A 17,116-nucleotide genomic window follows, 5' to 3' on the forward strand; every position below is an offset into this window, starting at 1 on the left:
CCATGTGCCGATGTAACCTCATGACTGTATTTTCTTCTTTTTTGTTTCACTGCGTGCGGGTGTATGGGCTAAAGGAGCCAATGTTGTATATATTTGGACAAGGGAAGTGATGGGACTTTCACTCGAAATGAGGGTTCTTTGGGGTGTAGATGGATATGCGGGGTTTGTGTGCTAAAAGGGGATTTCTGGGCTTTCCGAGGGCCGGGCAAGGGGGAAAGGGAGCCGGGTGGGGGCCTCCACGCGGGCCGATTTAAGCCGGCCAGTGAACGGGAGTGAGGTGGGGGGAGGGGCTGCGGCCATCGGAGCCTGGCAGAACAGGGTCCGAGTGGTCTAGCCGGGGTGGAAAGTTGGGGGGAAGGAACTGAGGTTGGAGGGAGGAGTTTTACAAGAGGCAGTGGACAGGACGAGTTGGGGGGGGGGGGGGGGGGTTTACAATTCTTTGGTATCGTGTACGGTACTCTTTCAGAGGTTGTATGGCGTTGAGTGTAGCGGGGGGTGGGGGGGGGGGGGAGTGGACTGTATAGTTAATGGTGACCATGGGCCATGGGCGGTCCCAGACTCCTTTTTCTTTTTCTCCTTTGTTTTTTGTTTCCACCATGGGAGGGTTTGGTTTATTGGATGCATATATTGACAGGTGGGCCGTTGTTTGGGGTGGTGGGAGGATGGGATAGTTGTTATTGTTAAGGGGATTGATTTTGTATTTGTTACCGTTTACTGTCTGTGGGTGGGGTGTAAATTTTGAAGGAAAATGTGAAAATGGAGAATAAAAACTTTTTTAAACATCGACTGCGCCCAATCTCAGTAACATCGCCATGGAGAGGCGTAGTGGTATTATCCCTGGAATAGTAAACCAGAGACCCAGAGTAATGCTCGGGGGACCTAGGTTCCAATCCTGCCACTGCAGATGGTGAAATTTGAATTCGATAAAATTCCGGAATTAAAAGTCAAATGATGACCATGAAACCATTGTCGATTTTCTAAAAACCTATTTGATTCACTGATGTCCTTTAGGGAAGGAAATCTGCTGTCCTTAACCGGTCTGGCTTACATGTGACTCCAGACCCACAGCAATGTGGTTGACTCTTATGTGCCCCCTCAAGGGCAATTGGGGACGGACAATAAATGCTGGTTCAGCCGGCGACGCTCACGTCCCATTAACAAATTTAAAAAAAAATCTCCATCCCTAGCTCAGCTCTTCCTACTGCTGGAGTTTAGAAGAACGAGAGATGATTTTGTGAAAACGTAAGATTCTTAGAGGGTGTGGCAGGTGCTGAGCCCCTCTCTGTATTTTGACTTTCACCGGGTCCCACCACCCGTCACTGACTGGTCTGTGTTGGCTCCCAGCCTATCGACCAATTGCCCTTGGGGGTTGACGAGACAAGGTGGCTGTGCTCGGAGCTTAAGGAGGGCCTCGTAACTCCAGGCCAAGACCAGGATCCCCGAGTAGGCCGCAGGTGTTGCCTCTGTTTGGTGGGTGCTGTGTTCGTGGAGGTTTCCCTCTTGATTGAGGCAACGCTGGATGAGGAATTAAAGAAAGTTTTTCTTTTGTATATACAAATAAATGTCTGATTAAACTATGCCTATAAGACTCTATGGCTGGGCCTTGGTGAGTCTGGGAGTGGCGATGTCACATAGACCATTCAGCAGTGCTAATGTAACTGGGCTATGAGAGGAAGCCCCCCCCCCCCTCCCCACAGCTCAGATTGGTCTATCAAGCATGTATATGACCTCTCCCGTCCTCCCGTCGGGCAGCAGATCATTATTAAAGGCTGTATTTTAACTTCAGTAAAACAAAATGATCAAATCTCATTTTATATTAACCCCAACCTCTTTGAATAGGTTTATCCAACTGTTGAGAACGTCAGAACAAGTTTAGAAGGATACCCGGGTAAGTTCTTATATTCTCCTTGGTGCGTCCGTGCATGTGTGTATCTAATATCTCCCGATGTGACACGGCGGCAAATTATATTTGAAAATTGTTCCGTGTGCCTTGGAGCGTTGTTCCTATATTAAAGGCGCTAAATAAGGGCAGCACGGTGGCGCAGTGGTTAGCATTGATGCCTCACGGCGCTGAGGTCCCAGGTTCAATCCCAGCTCTGGGTCACTCTCCGTGTGGAGTTTGCACATTCTCCCCGTGTTTGCGTTGGTTTCGCCTCCACAACCAGATGTGCAGGGTAGTTGGGTTGGCCACGCTAAATTGCCCTTCATTGGAAAAAATGAATTGGGTACTCTAAATTAAAGGTGCTAAATAAATGCAAGCTGTTGTTGTAGTCCCACTCAATGTTGTATCAGGAGAATGGTAAACATAATTATTTTTGGACGCAAAAGTTGTTGTGTGCTGTCTAAATAGACTCTGTAGACTGTTTGCTTAAAAAATAGCTTAAAGGTATTTAAATGCGATTTATTTTTATATTCCTCGGAACAGTATCACTTATGATAGCCTCTCTTTTCCTTCATTAGCCGGGGGCTCACTACCGTACGCCATTGTTACTGCACAGAAACAACCGTGGCTGCCTTCGTTCTTCTGGTAAGTTACATCTGACCGTAACTGTCGTTTAACCTTGTGGGTGACGGCACTGATGGAATAGTCAGGCATCTGTGACCAACGGGAAACTGTTATTGGCACTGCTGTGTCAGCCAATGAGCCAGAGGCCGGAAGGGATTTGCGCAGCAAACAATCTATTTCACAACGGACAAAGTCTGTTGAATGAGAAAGTGGAACCTATTCAAGCATCACACTGCAGCAAACAGTCTACAGAGTCTATTTAAACAGCACACTACAACAATCTGCAGTGTCTATTTAAATAACAGTCCACAGAGTCTATTTGAACAGTGCACTACAACAGTTTGCAGTGCCTATTTAATAACAGTCCACAGAGTCTATTTAAACAGCACACTACAACAATCTGCAGTGTCTATTTAAAAAACAGTCCACAGAGTCTATTTAAACTAGCTAGCACTATTTAAACTGGTTAGCACTGTGGCTTCACAGCGCCAGGGTCCCAGGTTCAATTCTCCGTTGGGTCACTGTCTGCACGTTCTCCCCATGTCTGCGTGGGTTTCCTCCGGGTGCACTGGTTTCCTCCCACAGTCCAAAGACGTGCAGGTTAAGTGAATTGGCCATGCTAAGTTGCCCTTAGTGTCCAAAAAGGTTAGGAGGGGTTATTGGGTTACCGGGATAGGGTGGAAGTGAGGGCTTTAGTGGGTCGGCACAGACTCGATGGGCCGAATGGCCTCCTTCTGCACTGTATGTTCTATGTTTGAAACAGCACACTACAACAGTCTGCCGTACCTATTTAAGTAACAGTCTACAGAGTCTATTTAAACAGCACGCTACAACAGTGTGCAGTGCCTATTTAAATAACTGTGGACAAAGTCTATTTAAGCAGCACACTACAACAGTCTGCAGAGTCTATTTAAACAGTACACTACGGGATTGTTTGCATCCACCTGAGGCCAGACAGGGCCTCGTTTTAACATTTTCAATGGTACCTCCAACAGCGCTGCACTGGGAGTACTGGCCCAGATTTTGTGCTCATGTCTATGGAGTGGGGGTAAGGGAACTTGGTGGTTAGCACTGTTGCCTCACGGCGCCGAGGATCTGGGTTCGATCCAGTCTCCGGGTCACAGTCCGTTTGGCGTTTGTTCATTCTCCCAGTGTCTGCATAGGTCTCACCCCCACAACCCACAGCACGGAAGCACAGTTGTTAGCACAGTTGCTTCACAGCTCCAGGGTCCCAGGTTTGTGTCACTGTCTGTGCGGAGTCTGTACGTTCGCCCCGTGCAAAGATGTGCAGGTTAGATGGATTGGCAATGATAAATTGCCCTTAGTGTCCAAAAAGGAAAGATGGGTTACTTGGTTACGGGGATAGGGTGGAGGTGAGGGCTTGAGTGGGGTGCTCTTTCCAGGGGCCTGTGTGGGCTCGATGGGCCAAATGGCTTCCTTCTGCGCTGTAAATTCTATGATTCAACTCAAGAGCCCAAAAATGTTCAGGGTAGGTGGATTGGCCACGCTAAATTTCCCCTTAATTGGACATTTTTTTATTTCTTCCAAGTTTCTGCAGTGGGATGCAAACCCACGGCCATCTGTCTCTGAGGCGAGAGTGCTACCCGCTGATGCCGTGCCTGATCACAGACAGCATGTGAACAGAGAAAATCTGACTGTGAGGAGTGTTACAAACACTGTAGGTAACTTTTAAAGAGATTTTAACTTCCAATTAGGAGCTGAAGGAATGATGTGACAACATTTAAAACTTTTACTGTAACAAATGACTAAAAAAGGAACAGTTGACCAAACACTATTTTCATCTTTGTAGCGACTTATACATTAAACTACAGAGAGAAATGTTCCTCTTTTATGTATATCACTCATTTCATTCCTGACAGAATTGCAGTTCTTATAGCAAGCAGGTCACAGTGGCTCGCAGCTTACATTGGGTTTTCATACCCCCGTTTTGTCAATTAGTAACTTCAAGCTGCTGCCTCCAGGTGCTTTATTCAGTTTTCGGAGAGCTTCCTAAATCCGCCAGCAGCTGCAAAGCCTGTTCCTTCCGAAACCCAGGAATCCATAAATGGCATCAGAATGCGTTTCTTTGACTAGGGACAGTCTCCCTTCTGCATCTGGCAGTGGTGGCTCGCAGTGTCAAGCAGCCTCTTCTCTCTGGTGACCACACACAATTCCTGCCTGCCTCTGGCATTCATTGATTTGTCGGGAAGCCTGTAACCCGATCTCAAAATGGCTTCCTCCAACACATTAACTTCGCACCCAGGTAGAAATGCTAATGAGCTATTGTTAATCTCAAAACTCTTTTGTCTTGGAAATTAATAGACAGTTTGCAATACAGCTGTATACAATACCTTTCTTGGATTTTTGGAGACTCCAGAATCTACTCATTGTAAACTCGGAGACCACTGCCATTGTGCCCACGTGCAAATACCTTGCACCATCTCCTCAGTAAAACAATATAAGCCTTTCTTTTATCTCTAACGATCAAACCACCCACGTTTACTATCAGACAGACTGCAGAAAAGGTCACATGACTCATTCACTTAACATAAATTTAAAGCTGCAGTCCCAAATTATAATAATCTTACAGACTTCATAAATGTAATATGAGGTCGCAAGGCACCATGCCTGGGGTGCGGGTAATGATGGGTCGAACTTCCTGAAATTGCAGCTGATTTGTGACTAAATAAAACTTATTTTTTAAAAAACCAATCAGAGGCCCTCAATCACCATCAGTCAAGTGGGTTACGATGGAACTGGCTGCTTCTCGGTTGTCATGGAAACGTGGCCTTCTGGAGAACACATTTCCCACTTTTCTCTCAGCAGCAGGCATTCCGCGTCTCTTCCCAACATTAGCAGATAATTGCTTTTGAATAATTAGCCCTTCTAAATAAAAGTGCCCGACATTTCTGACGCTGTCTCACAAATTCTAAGGACCGTGTGTGACAGAAATGACTATTCACCTTCAGATCAGATCAGCCTACAATCCTATTGATCGGTGGAGTGGGGCTCGATGGGCCGCCTCCTCCTGCTCTTGCGCCGTTTGGCCTTGCATTCCAAAGTTACCAGGAAACTTTACCAACACCAAAATCGGGACGTGCACCTTTTTATTGTCAAAGCCAAACCTCCTCCTTTCCAAAGCCCAAACTCCGCAGCTCACGAAAACATCCAGCAATGAAGAAGGCCGTTCGGACCATTTTACATCTGACAGCCCTTTGACGGAGCTTTCCAATTCATTCCGTAACCCCCGCCCGTGCACACACCGCCCCCCCCCCCCCCCACCCCTTCCCTGCAAAGTTTTCCTTTTCAAGCATTGACCCAATTCCCTTCTGAATATAAATTTTGAATCTGCGGCCACCACCCTTGTCAGCAAGCGCATTCCCGATCGCAACAAAGCATCTCTCTCCCGCCCCCCCCCCCCCCCCCCAAACACTTTTTGCCAGTTATCTTAAATCTGCGTCCTCTGGTTAGCTGAGCCTCGTGCCACTGAAAACAGTTTGTCCCCATTTACTCAATCAAAAAACTCTTCATCATTTTGAACACAGCGGAGCAATTGTTTCTTTATTCCTGTTTAGCTCTTTAGTGCCCAATCTGTGTTGATGTTTTCTATACTTCATGACACAATATAAATGCAAATTATTTTGCTGATTTTTTTTTTTGATTTGATTGTCAATCACTGATTTATTGTTCCAGGGATGTGAGACCGGTTCGGTGGGGGGACTAGAAGACCTGGGATTGTTTACTTTAGAGATCTATCGTGTTATTTAATGGAGAGATATTTGAGTCCATGAGGGGCTTTGATTGAGCAGAAAGGGACAAAAACGGTTTCCGCTGGAGGGAGTGCGGGGAACGAGGAGGGGGCTTAGATTTTAAGTAATTGTCCACAGGCCCATAGGGGAGATAGAATCAGAGAATCACTACAGTGCAGAAGGAGGCCATGCGGCTTGTCGGGCCTGCACCGACCCTCTGAAAGAGCATCCTACCTATCAAGGGGTAATTTAGCGTGATCAATCCACCTAACCTGCACATCTTTGGACTGTGGGAGGAAACCAGAGCACCCGGAGGAAACCCACGCAGACACGGGGAGAATGTGCAAACACCACGCAGTCACTCAAGGCCGGAATTGAACCCGGGTCCCTGGCGCTGTGAGGGAGCCCTACTTCCGTGCCGCTTTGAGAAATGTACTTGCACAGTGAGATGTGATCGGGGAAGGGTGGTGGAAGCGGATTTCATTAGTAACTTCAGAAAGAAAATTGGATAAATATTTGGTCAGGGCGTTAACTCTGTTTTCCTGCCCGCTCCCCGTAATCCCTCAAACCCCCCCCCCCCCCCCCCCCCCCGAGAGACCCAAGATCTATTGTGTCTCAGCCTTAAATGTGTTCAACGATGGGACACGCACAACCCTCTGGGGCAGAGAATTCCGCAGATTCACAACCCTCTGAGCGGAGAAATCTCTCCTCTCATTGCTGGATGATCGGCTCACTTGGGCAGCACGGTAGCACAAGTGGATAGCACTGTGGCTTCACAGCGCCAGGGTCCCAGGTTCGATTCCCCACTGGGTCACTGTCTGTGCGGAGTCTGCACGTTCTCCCCGTGTGTGCATAGGTTTCCTCCAGATGCTCCGGTTTCCTCCCATCAAACCCCCTCAGGACCTTACTAACTTATCCTCTCCGCCCCCTGAGGGACACACGGCTGCCATCAGAGCCTTGCATGTTTTCGATGAGGTTCTCTGTCATCCATCTAAACTCCAGAGGGAATCGGCCTCCTTCTGTGCTGTGACATGTTGACAATCCATATGGTAAAATATTCCGAGTTTAGAAAATTATACTGGAGAATGTTTTGTGATGACTTGTAATTGTAGCTGTTGCCGGCATATTCCTGGGCAGTCCAACAGCAGAGCTCTGTAGCAAATTGACAAGGGTGGAATTGGAAAGAAAGGCCTTTTTTGGCAAAGTCATCACGATCTGGGTTTTTTTTTCCACCTGATTAATTTAATTACAGGAATTTCAGTTCGCCGGCTGAAGTGATGGGATTTGAACTCATTTCTCCGGATCATTAGTCCAGGCCAATGTTCCCTCTCAGCACCAACACACAAGTTCCCACGCAGGCCGCACGTGAAACCGCCTCTTTAAATTACCGCCTGTGAGCGCGTGGACACAGAAAATAATTTAAAGGGACCACGTAAATGTTTTTAAAAATCACCCGTGCATTCCAACAAAACAACTTAAAAGGTGCGTTGGTCAGGGCAGCACGGTGGCGCAGTGGGTTAGCCCTGCTGCCTCACGGCGCCGGGGTACCAGGTTCGATCCCGGCTCTGGGTCACTGTCCGTGTGGAGTTTGCACATTCTCCCCGTGTTTGCGTGGGTTTAGCCCCCACAACCCAAAGATGTGCAGAGTAGGTGGATTGGCCACGCTAAATTGCCCCTTAATTGGAAAAAAATTAATTGGGTACTCTAAATTTTTTTTTTTTAAAAGGTATGTTGGTCAAGACCTCTAGATTACTTGCCCAGTAATGTCCCCACTATGCTACTGTACTTTTGGTACCACCTAATTATAGGAACAGATTTCCTCAGATCTGCTCAACTTGCATTCCATTGAACCATAGAATTCCTTTGGTTCATCGGGTCTGCACTGACCCTCTTGATAGAACACCTAACCCAAGCCCATTGCCCAGCCCTTATCCCCGTAACCCCATCTAACCACATCTTTGGACACTACGGGACAATTGATCAAGGCCAATCTACCTAACCTGCACATCTTTGGACTGTAGGAGGAAACCGGAGCACCCGGAGGAAACCCACGCGCACACGGTCAGAACGTGCAAACTCCGCACAGACAGTCACCCAAGGCCGGAATCGACCCCAGGTCCCTGGCGCTGAGAGGCAGCAGTGCTAACCACTGTGCCACCCTGTGTATGGGTTAAGAGGTGATCTAATTGAGGTGTTTTAGACGATGAAAATAGTTGGTCGGGTAGATAGCGAGAAGCTATTTAGTCTGTTGATGTAGTCCAGAACAAAGGGACATAACTTTAAAATTATAACTAGAGCAATCGGGAAGCATTACTTCCTACTGAGGGGTAGTGGAAGTCTGGAATTCTCATCCCCAAAAAGCTGGTGAGACTGGGGGTCAATTGGAGATTTCGAAACTTGAGATTGAGAGAATTTTCTTTGGGTATCTCAGCGGGACACAACTAAGGCGGACAGATGGCGTTTGAATAGCGATCAGGCGGGATCAATCTGCAGGGAACAGAGTTGAGGGGCTGAAAGTCGTTCTTCTGCTCTCTACCTCAATCCCATTTTCCCCTCTGCCCTCCAAACCTTTCCCCACCAAAAAGCGAGATACGGTGAGGATTTGCATCAGTTCAGCCACCATTCTGACTGATGTCAACAATCTTAGCGCAGTCCGCAATTAATCTTGAGAAGATCCTACTGTGTATAATGCAGCTGACTCACTGACCAGCTGAGCCGAGGGTAGAAACGCCCCAAGTTTAAAATTTTCACAGATTCCTTGTGTTCAAATCCTTCCCTAGCCTTGCCTTGTCCCTGTCTCTCGGACCTCCTTCAACCCTCCGAAAACTTTGAGCTCCTCCAACTCCAACTCTGGTATCTTGCGCAACCCTAATTTCCTTCCCACCTCCATTGCTGGCCAGGCATCATAGAACCATACAATTTGCAGTGCAGAAGGAGGCCATTCGGCCCATCAGGTCTGCGCCAGCTCCTGGAAAGAGCATTCCACTTAAGCCCACACCTCCACCCTATCCCTGTAAACCAGTAACCTCACCTAAACTTTTTAAAATAAATTTAGGGTATCCAATTAATTTTTTCCAATTAAGGGGCAATTTAGCGTGGCCAATCCACCTACCTTGCACATCTTTGGGTTGTGGGGGCGAAACCCACGCAAACACGGGGAGAATGTGCAAACTCCACACAGACAGTGACCCAGAGCCAGGATCGAACCTGGGACCTCGGCGCCGTGACGCAGCAGTGCTAACCACGGTGCCACCATGCTGCTCTACCTCACCTAACCTAAGGGCAATTTATCATGGCAAATCCACCTAACCTGCACATTTTTGGACTGTGGGAGGAAACCAGAGCACCCGGAGGAAACCCACGCACACACTGGGAGAACGTGCAGACTCCGCACAGACAGTGTCCCAAGCCAGGAATCGAACCTGGGACCCTGGAGCTGTGAAGCAACAGTGCTAACCACTGTGCTACCATGCCGTCCCACCGCCTTGAGTCACTTAGTCCCTAAACTCTGGAATTTCCTCCCTAAATCTCTTCCTCCTCCCTCCCTTAACACCCTCGTCTTTGATGAAGCTCTTTGTTGTTTGTCTGAACAGTGGCGTGAAGCATTTTACTACGTTAAAAAGAAAAGAAAGACTACATTTACATGACCATCGGCGTTACAGCTAGTGAAACGTTTTCTGATATTGTAATTTTGGAAACCTGGCAGCTGATGTGCGCACAGCAAGCTCCCCCACAGCAATGAGGAAATGGCCAGATAATCCATCCAAGAGCAAGCGCCTGCAATAGTGCAGCGCTCCTTCAGCACGACACTGGAGAGCGAGTTGTAACCTTTGGTGCCCATGTCCCTGAGGCGGGACTTGCACGGTAGCACAGCGGGTGGCACTGTTTCTTCACAGCTCCAGGGTCCCAGGTTCGATTCCCGGCTTGGGTGTGCGGAGTCTGCACAATCTCCCCGTGTCTGCGTGGGTTTCCTCCGGGCGCTCCGGTTTCCTCCCACAAGTCCTGGAAGACCTGCCTGTTAGGTGAATTGGACATTCTGAATTCTCCCTCTGTGCACCCGAAGAGGCGGCGGAATGTGGCGACTGGGGGCTTTTCACGGTAACCTCATTGCAGTGTTAATGTAAGCCGACTTGTGACAATAAAGATTATTCTATTACCTTCTACTCCGAGGTGAGTGTGCCACGGGAATTCATAAACGCAAGCTGCTTTCCTTATGATTTAAGTACCCAGCCTCGGCATCAGAGGAATGCAGGAATAGGCCATTCGGCTACTGCTGCATCACCTACCCTACTCTCTGTAACCATGGTGACCCCCTGCACAGTCGTCCACCTCATGCAAGTTCTCGCTACAAATAAATGATGGCGATAAACAGGAAGTCAGAAAGTACCTGTTTTCTGTTATGTTCTTTAATTAGGGACCCCAACGGGGCATAAGAGACGAATGGCGTAGGACTAACTGGCGACCCAAGGAATACAATCATTAGCTGGGGAGAGGACAGAGCAATAAAAAGAATAAGTGTCCTTTGCTGAGGCCTGTGAATCTCAGATGGCTGCAAACATTAATGGAAAGATAATTGTTTTATGGACTCACTGAACGTGGGGTTGTAAATTTAATACAGTGTGCCAGTGCCACGACCCAATCTGTCTGTGATGATGTCGGCTCTAACAAAGAAACCAGGGACACTCACCTCTTCCACCTCTGATAGTCACTCTGACTCACTGCTGTCTGAGCGAGTGTGACGGCAGCAGTAATGAGTTTATTGTCTGGGGCACAAGTGTTGTTTGCCGGAGGTCAGGTGCCTTTTCTTGCAGGCAGACGTCCATAAAACAACGACATAAAGTTTTGTTCTGACCCATTGCAGCTCTTATTAGGCAGCATCTATCTTTGTATTTAATTAGAAGAGCGATGGAGTGGAAGATACTGAATAACGTTGGTAAATTTGGAGGGAGGTCTCTGTGAGGTGGGGGCGGGGGGAGGGATTGTGGAGAAGGCGACTATCTTCCACGATGCTGCTTATTATCTTCCAACTCCTTGAGTTTTGTTGCTTTTTAATGACACAGCAGAATTTTTTTATTAATTCTTTCACGGGATGTTGAGCGTCACTGGCAAAGTCCAGCGATTGTTGCCCATCCCGAATTGCTCTTGAACTTGAACTCGGTGACGTGCCAGGCCATTTCAGAGGCCAGTAAAGGATCAACGTTGCTGTGGGTCTGGAGTCACATGTAGGCCAGACCAGGTAAGGACGGCAGAATTCCTTCCCTAAAGGACATTGGTGAACCAGATTAGGTGGGGGGGGGGAGGCTTGTGCAACAAATGACGATGGTTTCATGGCCACCATCACTGGGACTAGTTTTCAATTCCAGATTTATTAACTAGTTGGCTGCCATGGTGAGGTTTGAACCCTTGTCTCCTGAGCACCGAATTCTTAGTCCTATCACCACTCCACCACCGTCTCCTCTGCAGAGTGAATGGGACTGTGGGGAATGAGCCATCCACCATTACTAATCCAACTTTCGCCATTTCATCTCCAGCGATGGCTTCACAATTGACAGGCGTGGGCTGTTATTTGTGACAGGAGCAGGAACAATTTAGTGTTGTGGATGCTGAGCCGTGGTGGCCCCAACAAAAACATGAACTTGCAATTAAATAGCACCTTTCACATGATAAATCTGTCCAAGGCGCTTCACGGAAGCTTATGAAAATGAAATGAAATGAAAATTGCTTATTGTCACAAGTAGGCTTTAAAATGAAGTTACTGTGAAAAGCCCCTAGTCGCCACATTCCGGCGCCTGCTCTGGGAGGCTGGTACGGTAATTGAACCCACGCTGCTGGCCTGCCTTGGTCTGCTTTAAAAGCCAGCTCTTTAGCCCTGTGCTAAACCAGCCCCTTTATCAAATGGAATATGACACTTAGCCACATAAGGAGATATTAGGCTGGAAGATCAAAACTTGGTCAAAGAGGTAAGCTCTAAGGGGTGTCGTAAAGGAAGGAAGAGCAAGAAGTAGAGAGATGGAGAGGTTTGTGGAGGGAATTCCAGACCTCAAGAGCCTAGGCAGCTGAAGGCAGGGCCATCAGTGGTGGAGCAATTAATTAAGAGCCAGAATTAGACGAGCGCCAATACCTTGGAGGGTTGTGGGGCTGCAGGAGATTAGAGACTTGGGGAGAGATGCAAAGCCATGGAGAGATTTGAAAACCAGGGTGAGAATTTTAAAATCAAGACATTGGCTCCTGATCAAGCAATGTAGGTCAGCGAACACGGCGAGTGGTAGAGGAACAGGACTTGCGGTGAGTGAAGACACAGCTGATAATGCTGAGCAAGCCAGATCTCGGACTGAAATACCTCCCGGTTGATGGTAATCTTTTTTCTGCACTGTACAAGTGGGGAGGGATAACTACTGAACCCAAAAGCACAGATCTCCAGTGATCACTTTTAAAATTTGAAGAATTAAAAGGTAGATTAAAAGATAAAATAAAATGTAAACACATAAAAACATAGAAAAGAGGAGCATTCAGCCCTTCGAGCCTGCTCCACTCTTCAATATGACCATGACTGATCATCCAACCTCTCTGTCCTACATGGTCTGCCCCCGTATCCTTTGCCTTTGATCCCTTGTTCTGGTCACCCCCACCATCAGGGACATCCTTCCTGCATCTACTCTGTCTAGTCCTGTTAGAATTTTATAGGTTTCTATGAGATCCCCCCTCATTCTACTGAACACAGTCTTTATTTGAAAATATTTTATCACCACCTTTCCCAATTAATGGGCAATTTTAGCGTGACCAATCCACCTACCCTGCACAGATTTAGGGTTTGTGGGGCCGAGACCCACGCATACACGGGGGAGAAAGTGCAAACTCCACTCAAGACAGTGACCCGAGGCCGGAATTGAACCTGGGGCCCTGGCGCTGTGAGGCAGCAGTGCTAACCACTGTGCCACCGTGCTGCCACAAAAAGGTACAGTTGGATTAGATCTTGCAACATAACCCCTTCAAAAATGTGCAACCCACAGCTCTGCTAAAACAAAACATACTGATGAGGTTTTCTGAAGGCAGATCCAATCAAACTGCTTCGCAGGGCAAATATCCTCCTGGCCTAAGACTAAGTTGCTTTCTTGAAGTAAAATCCTTTCACAGCCAAAACAAAGGAGGTGTCCTTCAATAACGCAACACCCACAGCAACTCGCTCCAACTGAAAGCCAGCTCTCATAAATACCTTTCATCTTTGTTTTCCATTCTTTTCATAAACCCCTTTCAACTTGGGTTCAGCAAATATTAAAACCTTTCATTTTCCTCTGTTACCTCGATTTTGGATCAATGGTGTTTAACATGCCTGGCCCTGTTTATAATAATAATTTTATAATAATGATCTTTGCTGTCACAAGTAGATTTCATAGAATTTACAGTGCAGAAGGAGGCCATTCGGCCCATCGAGTCTGCATCGGCTTTGGAAAGAACACCCTACCCAAGGTCCACACCTCCACCCTATCCCCATAACCCAGTAACCCCACCCAACACTAAGGGCAATCTTGGACACTAAGGGCAATTTATCATGGCCAATCCACCTAACCTGCACATCTTTGGACTGTGGGAGGAAACCGGAGCACCCGGAGGAAACCCACGCACACACGGGGAGACTCTGCACAGACAGTGACCCAAGCCGGAATCGAACCTGGGACCCTGGAGCTGTGAAGCAATTGTGCTATCTACAATGCTACCGTGCTTACATTAGCACTGCAATGAAGTTACTGTGACAAGCCCCTAGTCGCCACATTCCGGCGCCTGTTCGGATACACAGAGGGAGAATTCAAAATGTCCAAGTTACCCAACAAGCACGTCTTTCGGGACCAGTTGCGGGAGGAAACCGGAGCACCCGGAGGAAGCCCACGCAGACACGGGGAGAACATGCAGACTCCACCTGGACAGTGACCCAAGCCGGGAATCGAACCTTTGACCCTGGCGCCGTGAAGTAACAGTGCTAACCACTGTGCTACTGTTCCGCCCATACTCACGAATCTCCTGAAATATGCAAATTTCCTTTCTCACCTTTGAACCTCTTTTGAAATGCAAAAGCTGCACGTCAATTTTAACGCTTAACCCCAAATGTCAAATCTCCTCTGTTTACTTGTAAGTTAAAACGCATTGTTAGGCCTCAAGGCAAATGCTAAGAGGCAGCAGCTTTACTCTTCGACGCCACAGACAATCTGATTCCAAAAACCTCTCCTTTTGATGAACCCAGCGAACACTCAGACACTGCTTTCCTGACCTACACAGGATATCTCCGCAAACACACACGAATATAAAAATATACACATCCCATCACATGCAGGCAGCAGGTTTGTGGATTACCTGTAGTTTACGCAGGGTGGAATGTGAGAGGCCGGCCAGGAATGTGCTGGAATAGCCCAGAGTTAACAAAGGCATGAATGAGGGTTTCAGCAGTCGATGAGCTGAGACAGAGGCACAGTGGGACAATGTTATGGAGATGGAAATAGACGGTGTTAGTGATTGTTTGAATACATGGTTGAAAGCTCAGCTTGAGGTCAAATATGGCACCCAGGCCGTGAACCGACTGGTTTCGCCTCGGACAATTGCCATGGGAGGGATGGAATCAGCTGATCGGGAATGGAGTTTGAGGTGGAGATCAGTGACGATGCCTTCAGTCTTACCATCAGCACAGGGCTAAATCGCTGGCTTTGAAAGCAGACCAAGGCAGGCCAGCAGCACGGTTCAATTCCCGTAACAGCCTCCCCGAACAGGCGCCGGAATGTGGCGACTAGGGGTTTTTCACAGTAACTTCATTTGAAGCCTACTTGTGACAATAAGCGATTTTCATTTTCATTTCTACAAGGCACAAGTCAGGAGTGTAATAGAATACTCTCCACTTGCCTGGATGAGTGCAGCTCCAACAATGCTTAAACTCAACACCATTCAGAACTAAGCAGCCTACTTGATTGCTCCCCCTTCCACAAACATTCCAACCTTCCACCACCGACGAACAGTGATAGCCGTGTGTACCATCTGCAAGATGCACTGCAGTAACTCACCAATGTTCCTTAGGCAGCACCTTCCAAACCCATGACCATCTAGAAGGACAAGAGCAGCAGTTACCTGGGAACCCCACCACCTGGAGGCTCCCCTCCAAGTCACTCACCACCCCGACTTGGAAATATATCGGCCGTTCCTTCACTGTCGCTGGGGCAAAATCCTGGAACTCCCTCCCTAACAGCACTGTGGGTGTACCTACACCTCAGGGACTGCAGCGGTTCAAGAAGGCAGCTCACCACCACCTTCTCAGGGGCTCGAGGGATGGGCAATAAATGCTGGGCCTAACCAGCCATGCCCACATCCCGTAAATGAATTTGAAAAATATATTAAGTTGGAGGATATTTCTGTTGTCCAGTGCTGGATGTGGGATAATGCTGATAATTTACACACACTGGAGTTGAGAGGGGTGGTGGTGATGTAGAGCTGGGTGTCGTCAGTGTACATGTGAAAATTAACACCTTCCCTTTGGATGATGTCACCGAGGGGCAGCATATAGTGGAGAAATAGGAGGGAGCAAATCCTCAGGGGGCATCAGAGATAACGATGTGGGTGCAAGAAGAGGAGCCATTGCAAATCATCCTGTGGTTACGATTAGGTAGATGAGAAGGGATCAGGTAAGAGCAGTCCCACCCAGATAAGACACAGGAGCAGAAGTAGGCCATTCGGCCCATCGAGTCTGATCCACCATTCAGTGAGATCATGATTGATCTGTTGTGATAATCCTCAACTCCATTTTCCCGCCTTGATTCCCTTACTGATTAAAAATCTGTCTATCTCAACCTTGAACATATCGAACGACCCAGCCTCAATAGCCCCCTGCGGCAAACAATTCCACAGATTCACAGAAGAAATTCTTCCTCCTCTCTGTCTTAAATGGGTGACCCCTCACTCTGAGATTACACCCTCTGCTCCTAGGCTCTCCCACAAGGGGAAACAACCTCTCAGCATCTACCCTGTCAAGCCAGTGAGAATTGGGCTCCGGTTTCGTCCTGCAGTCCAAAGATGTGCAGGTTATGTGGATTGGCCATGCTAAATTGCCCTTCGTGTCCACAAGGTTAGGTGGGGTTGTGGGGGAGTGAGCTCGGGTATGGTGCTTTTTCAGAGGGTCGGTGCAGACTCGATGGGCCGAATGGCCTCCTGCACTGTCGGATTCTATGGTAACGGAAACAATTTATGCTGCATGAGAAGAGAGTGCTGATTGGTTGGCAAGTGGACTACGATTGGCGGAGCCATGCCGTGAAGAATGCAGCATGGAACAGTTAACTGCCCAGCTTCTTTCAGACTTAAACTGTGCAGGTTGGCTCTGGTCCATTACCATTAACACTGCAATGAAGTTACTGTGAAAAGCCCCTAGTCGCCACACTCCGGCGCCTGTTCGGGTGCACCGAAGGAGAATTCAGAATGTCCAAATTACCTAACAGCACGTCTTTCGGGACTTGTGGGAGGAAACCGGAACACCCGGAGGAAACCCACGCAGATACGGGGAGAACGTGCAGACTCCGCACAGACAGTGACCCAAGCCGGGAATCGAACCTGGGACCCTGGCGCTGTGAAGCAACTGTGCTAACCGCTGTACGGAATGAACCAGGGAATGGCTGTTCCCTAAGCTTTTGTTCCGTTAAAAAAGGCACAATATGCAGAGACATGTTCCGTCTGTCTGCAAAGGGCTCACAGTGCCGCTCGTTTACACATGCTAGAAGCACATATATGAACACACGGAGCTCTGTCCTTTGCAGACTGATGACTGGAGGGGCTGAATGGCCTACTCCTAATTTAAATTTTTGTATGAAGGTCAAGGGATAATTTAACAAAAGTC

At 48.0% G+C, this 17,116-nt stretch overlaps 1 protein-coding gene across 11 annotated transcripts in view; it reads left to right on the forward strand.

The window, feature by feature from the left end:
- tdp1 (tyrosyl-DNA phosphodiesterase 1) overlaps nucleotides 1-17,116 on the forward strand; it is a 132,896-nt gene that overhangs the window by 50,704 nt on the left and 65,076 nt on the right. For 9 of the 11 annotated variants that reach the window (XM_072493853.1, XM_072493836.1, XM_072493899.1 and 6 more), the window contains exons 11-12: nucleotides 1,840-1,888; nucleotides 2,461-2,527. In XM_072493853.1, the coding sequence (XP_072349954.1) occupies nucleotides 1,840-1,888; nucleotides 2,461-2,527 (116 nt within the window). Of the gene's footprint in view, nucleotides 1-1,839; nucleotides 1,889-2,460; nucleotides 2,528-4,055; nucleotides 4,185-17,116 lie in introns of all 11 variants that reach the window. The other 2 variants (XM_072493926.1, XM_072493918.1) reach the window with 1 other exon arrangement.

Source organism: Scyliorhinus torazame, chromosome 2 (assembly GCF_047496885.1).
Source record: "Scyliorhinus torazame isolate Kashiwa2021f chromosome 2, sScyTor2.1, whole genome shotgun sequence".
Lineage (NCBI taxonomy): Eukaryota > Metazoa > Chordata > Chondrichthyes > Carcharhiniformes > Scyliorhinidae > Scyliorhinus > Scyliorhinus torazame.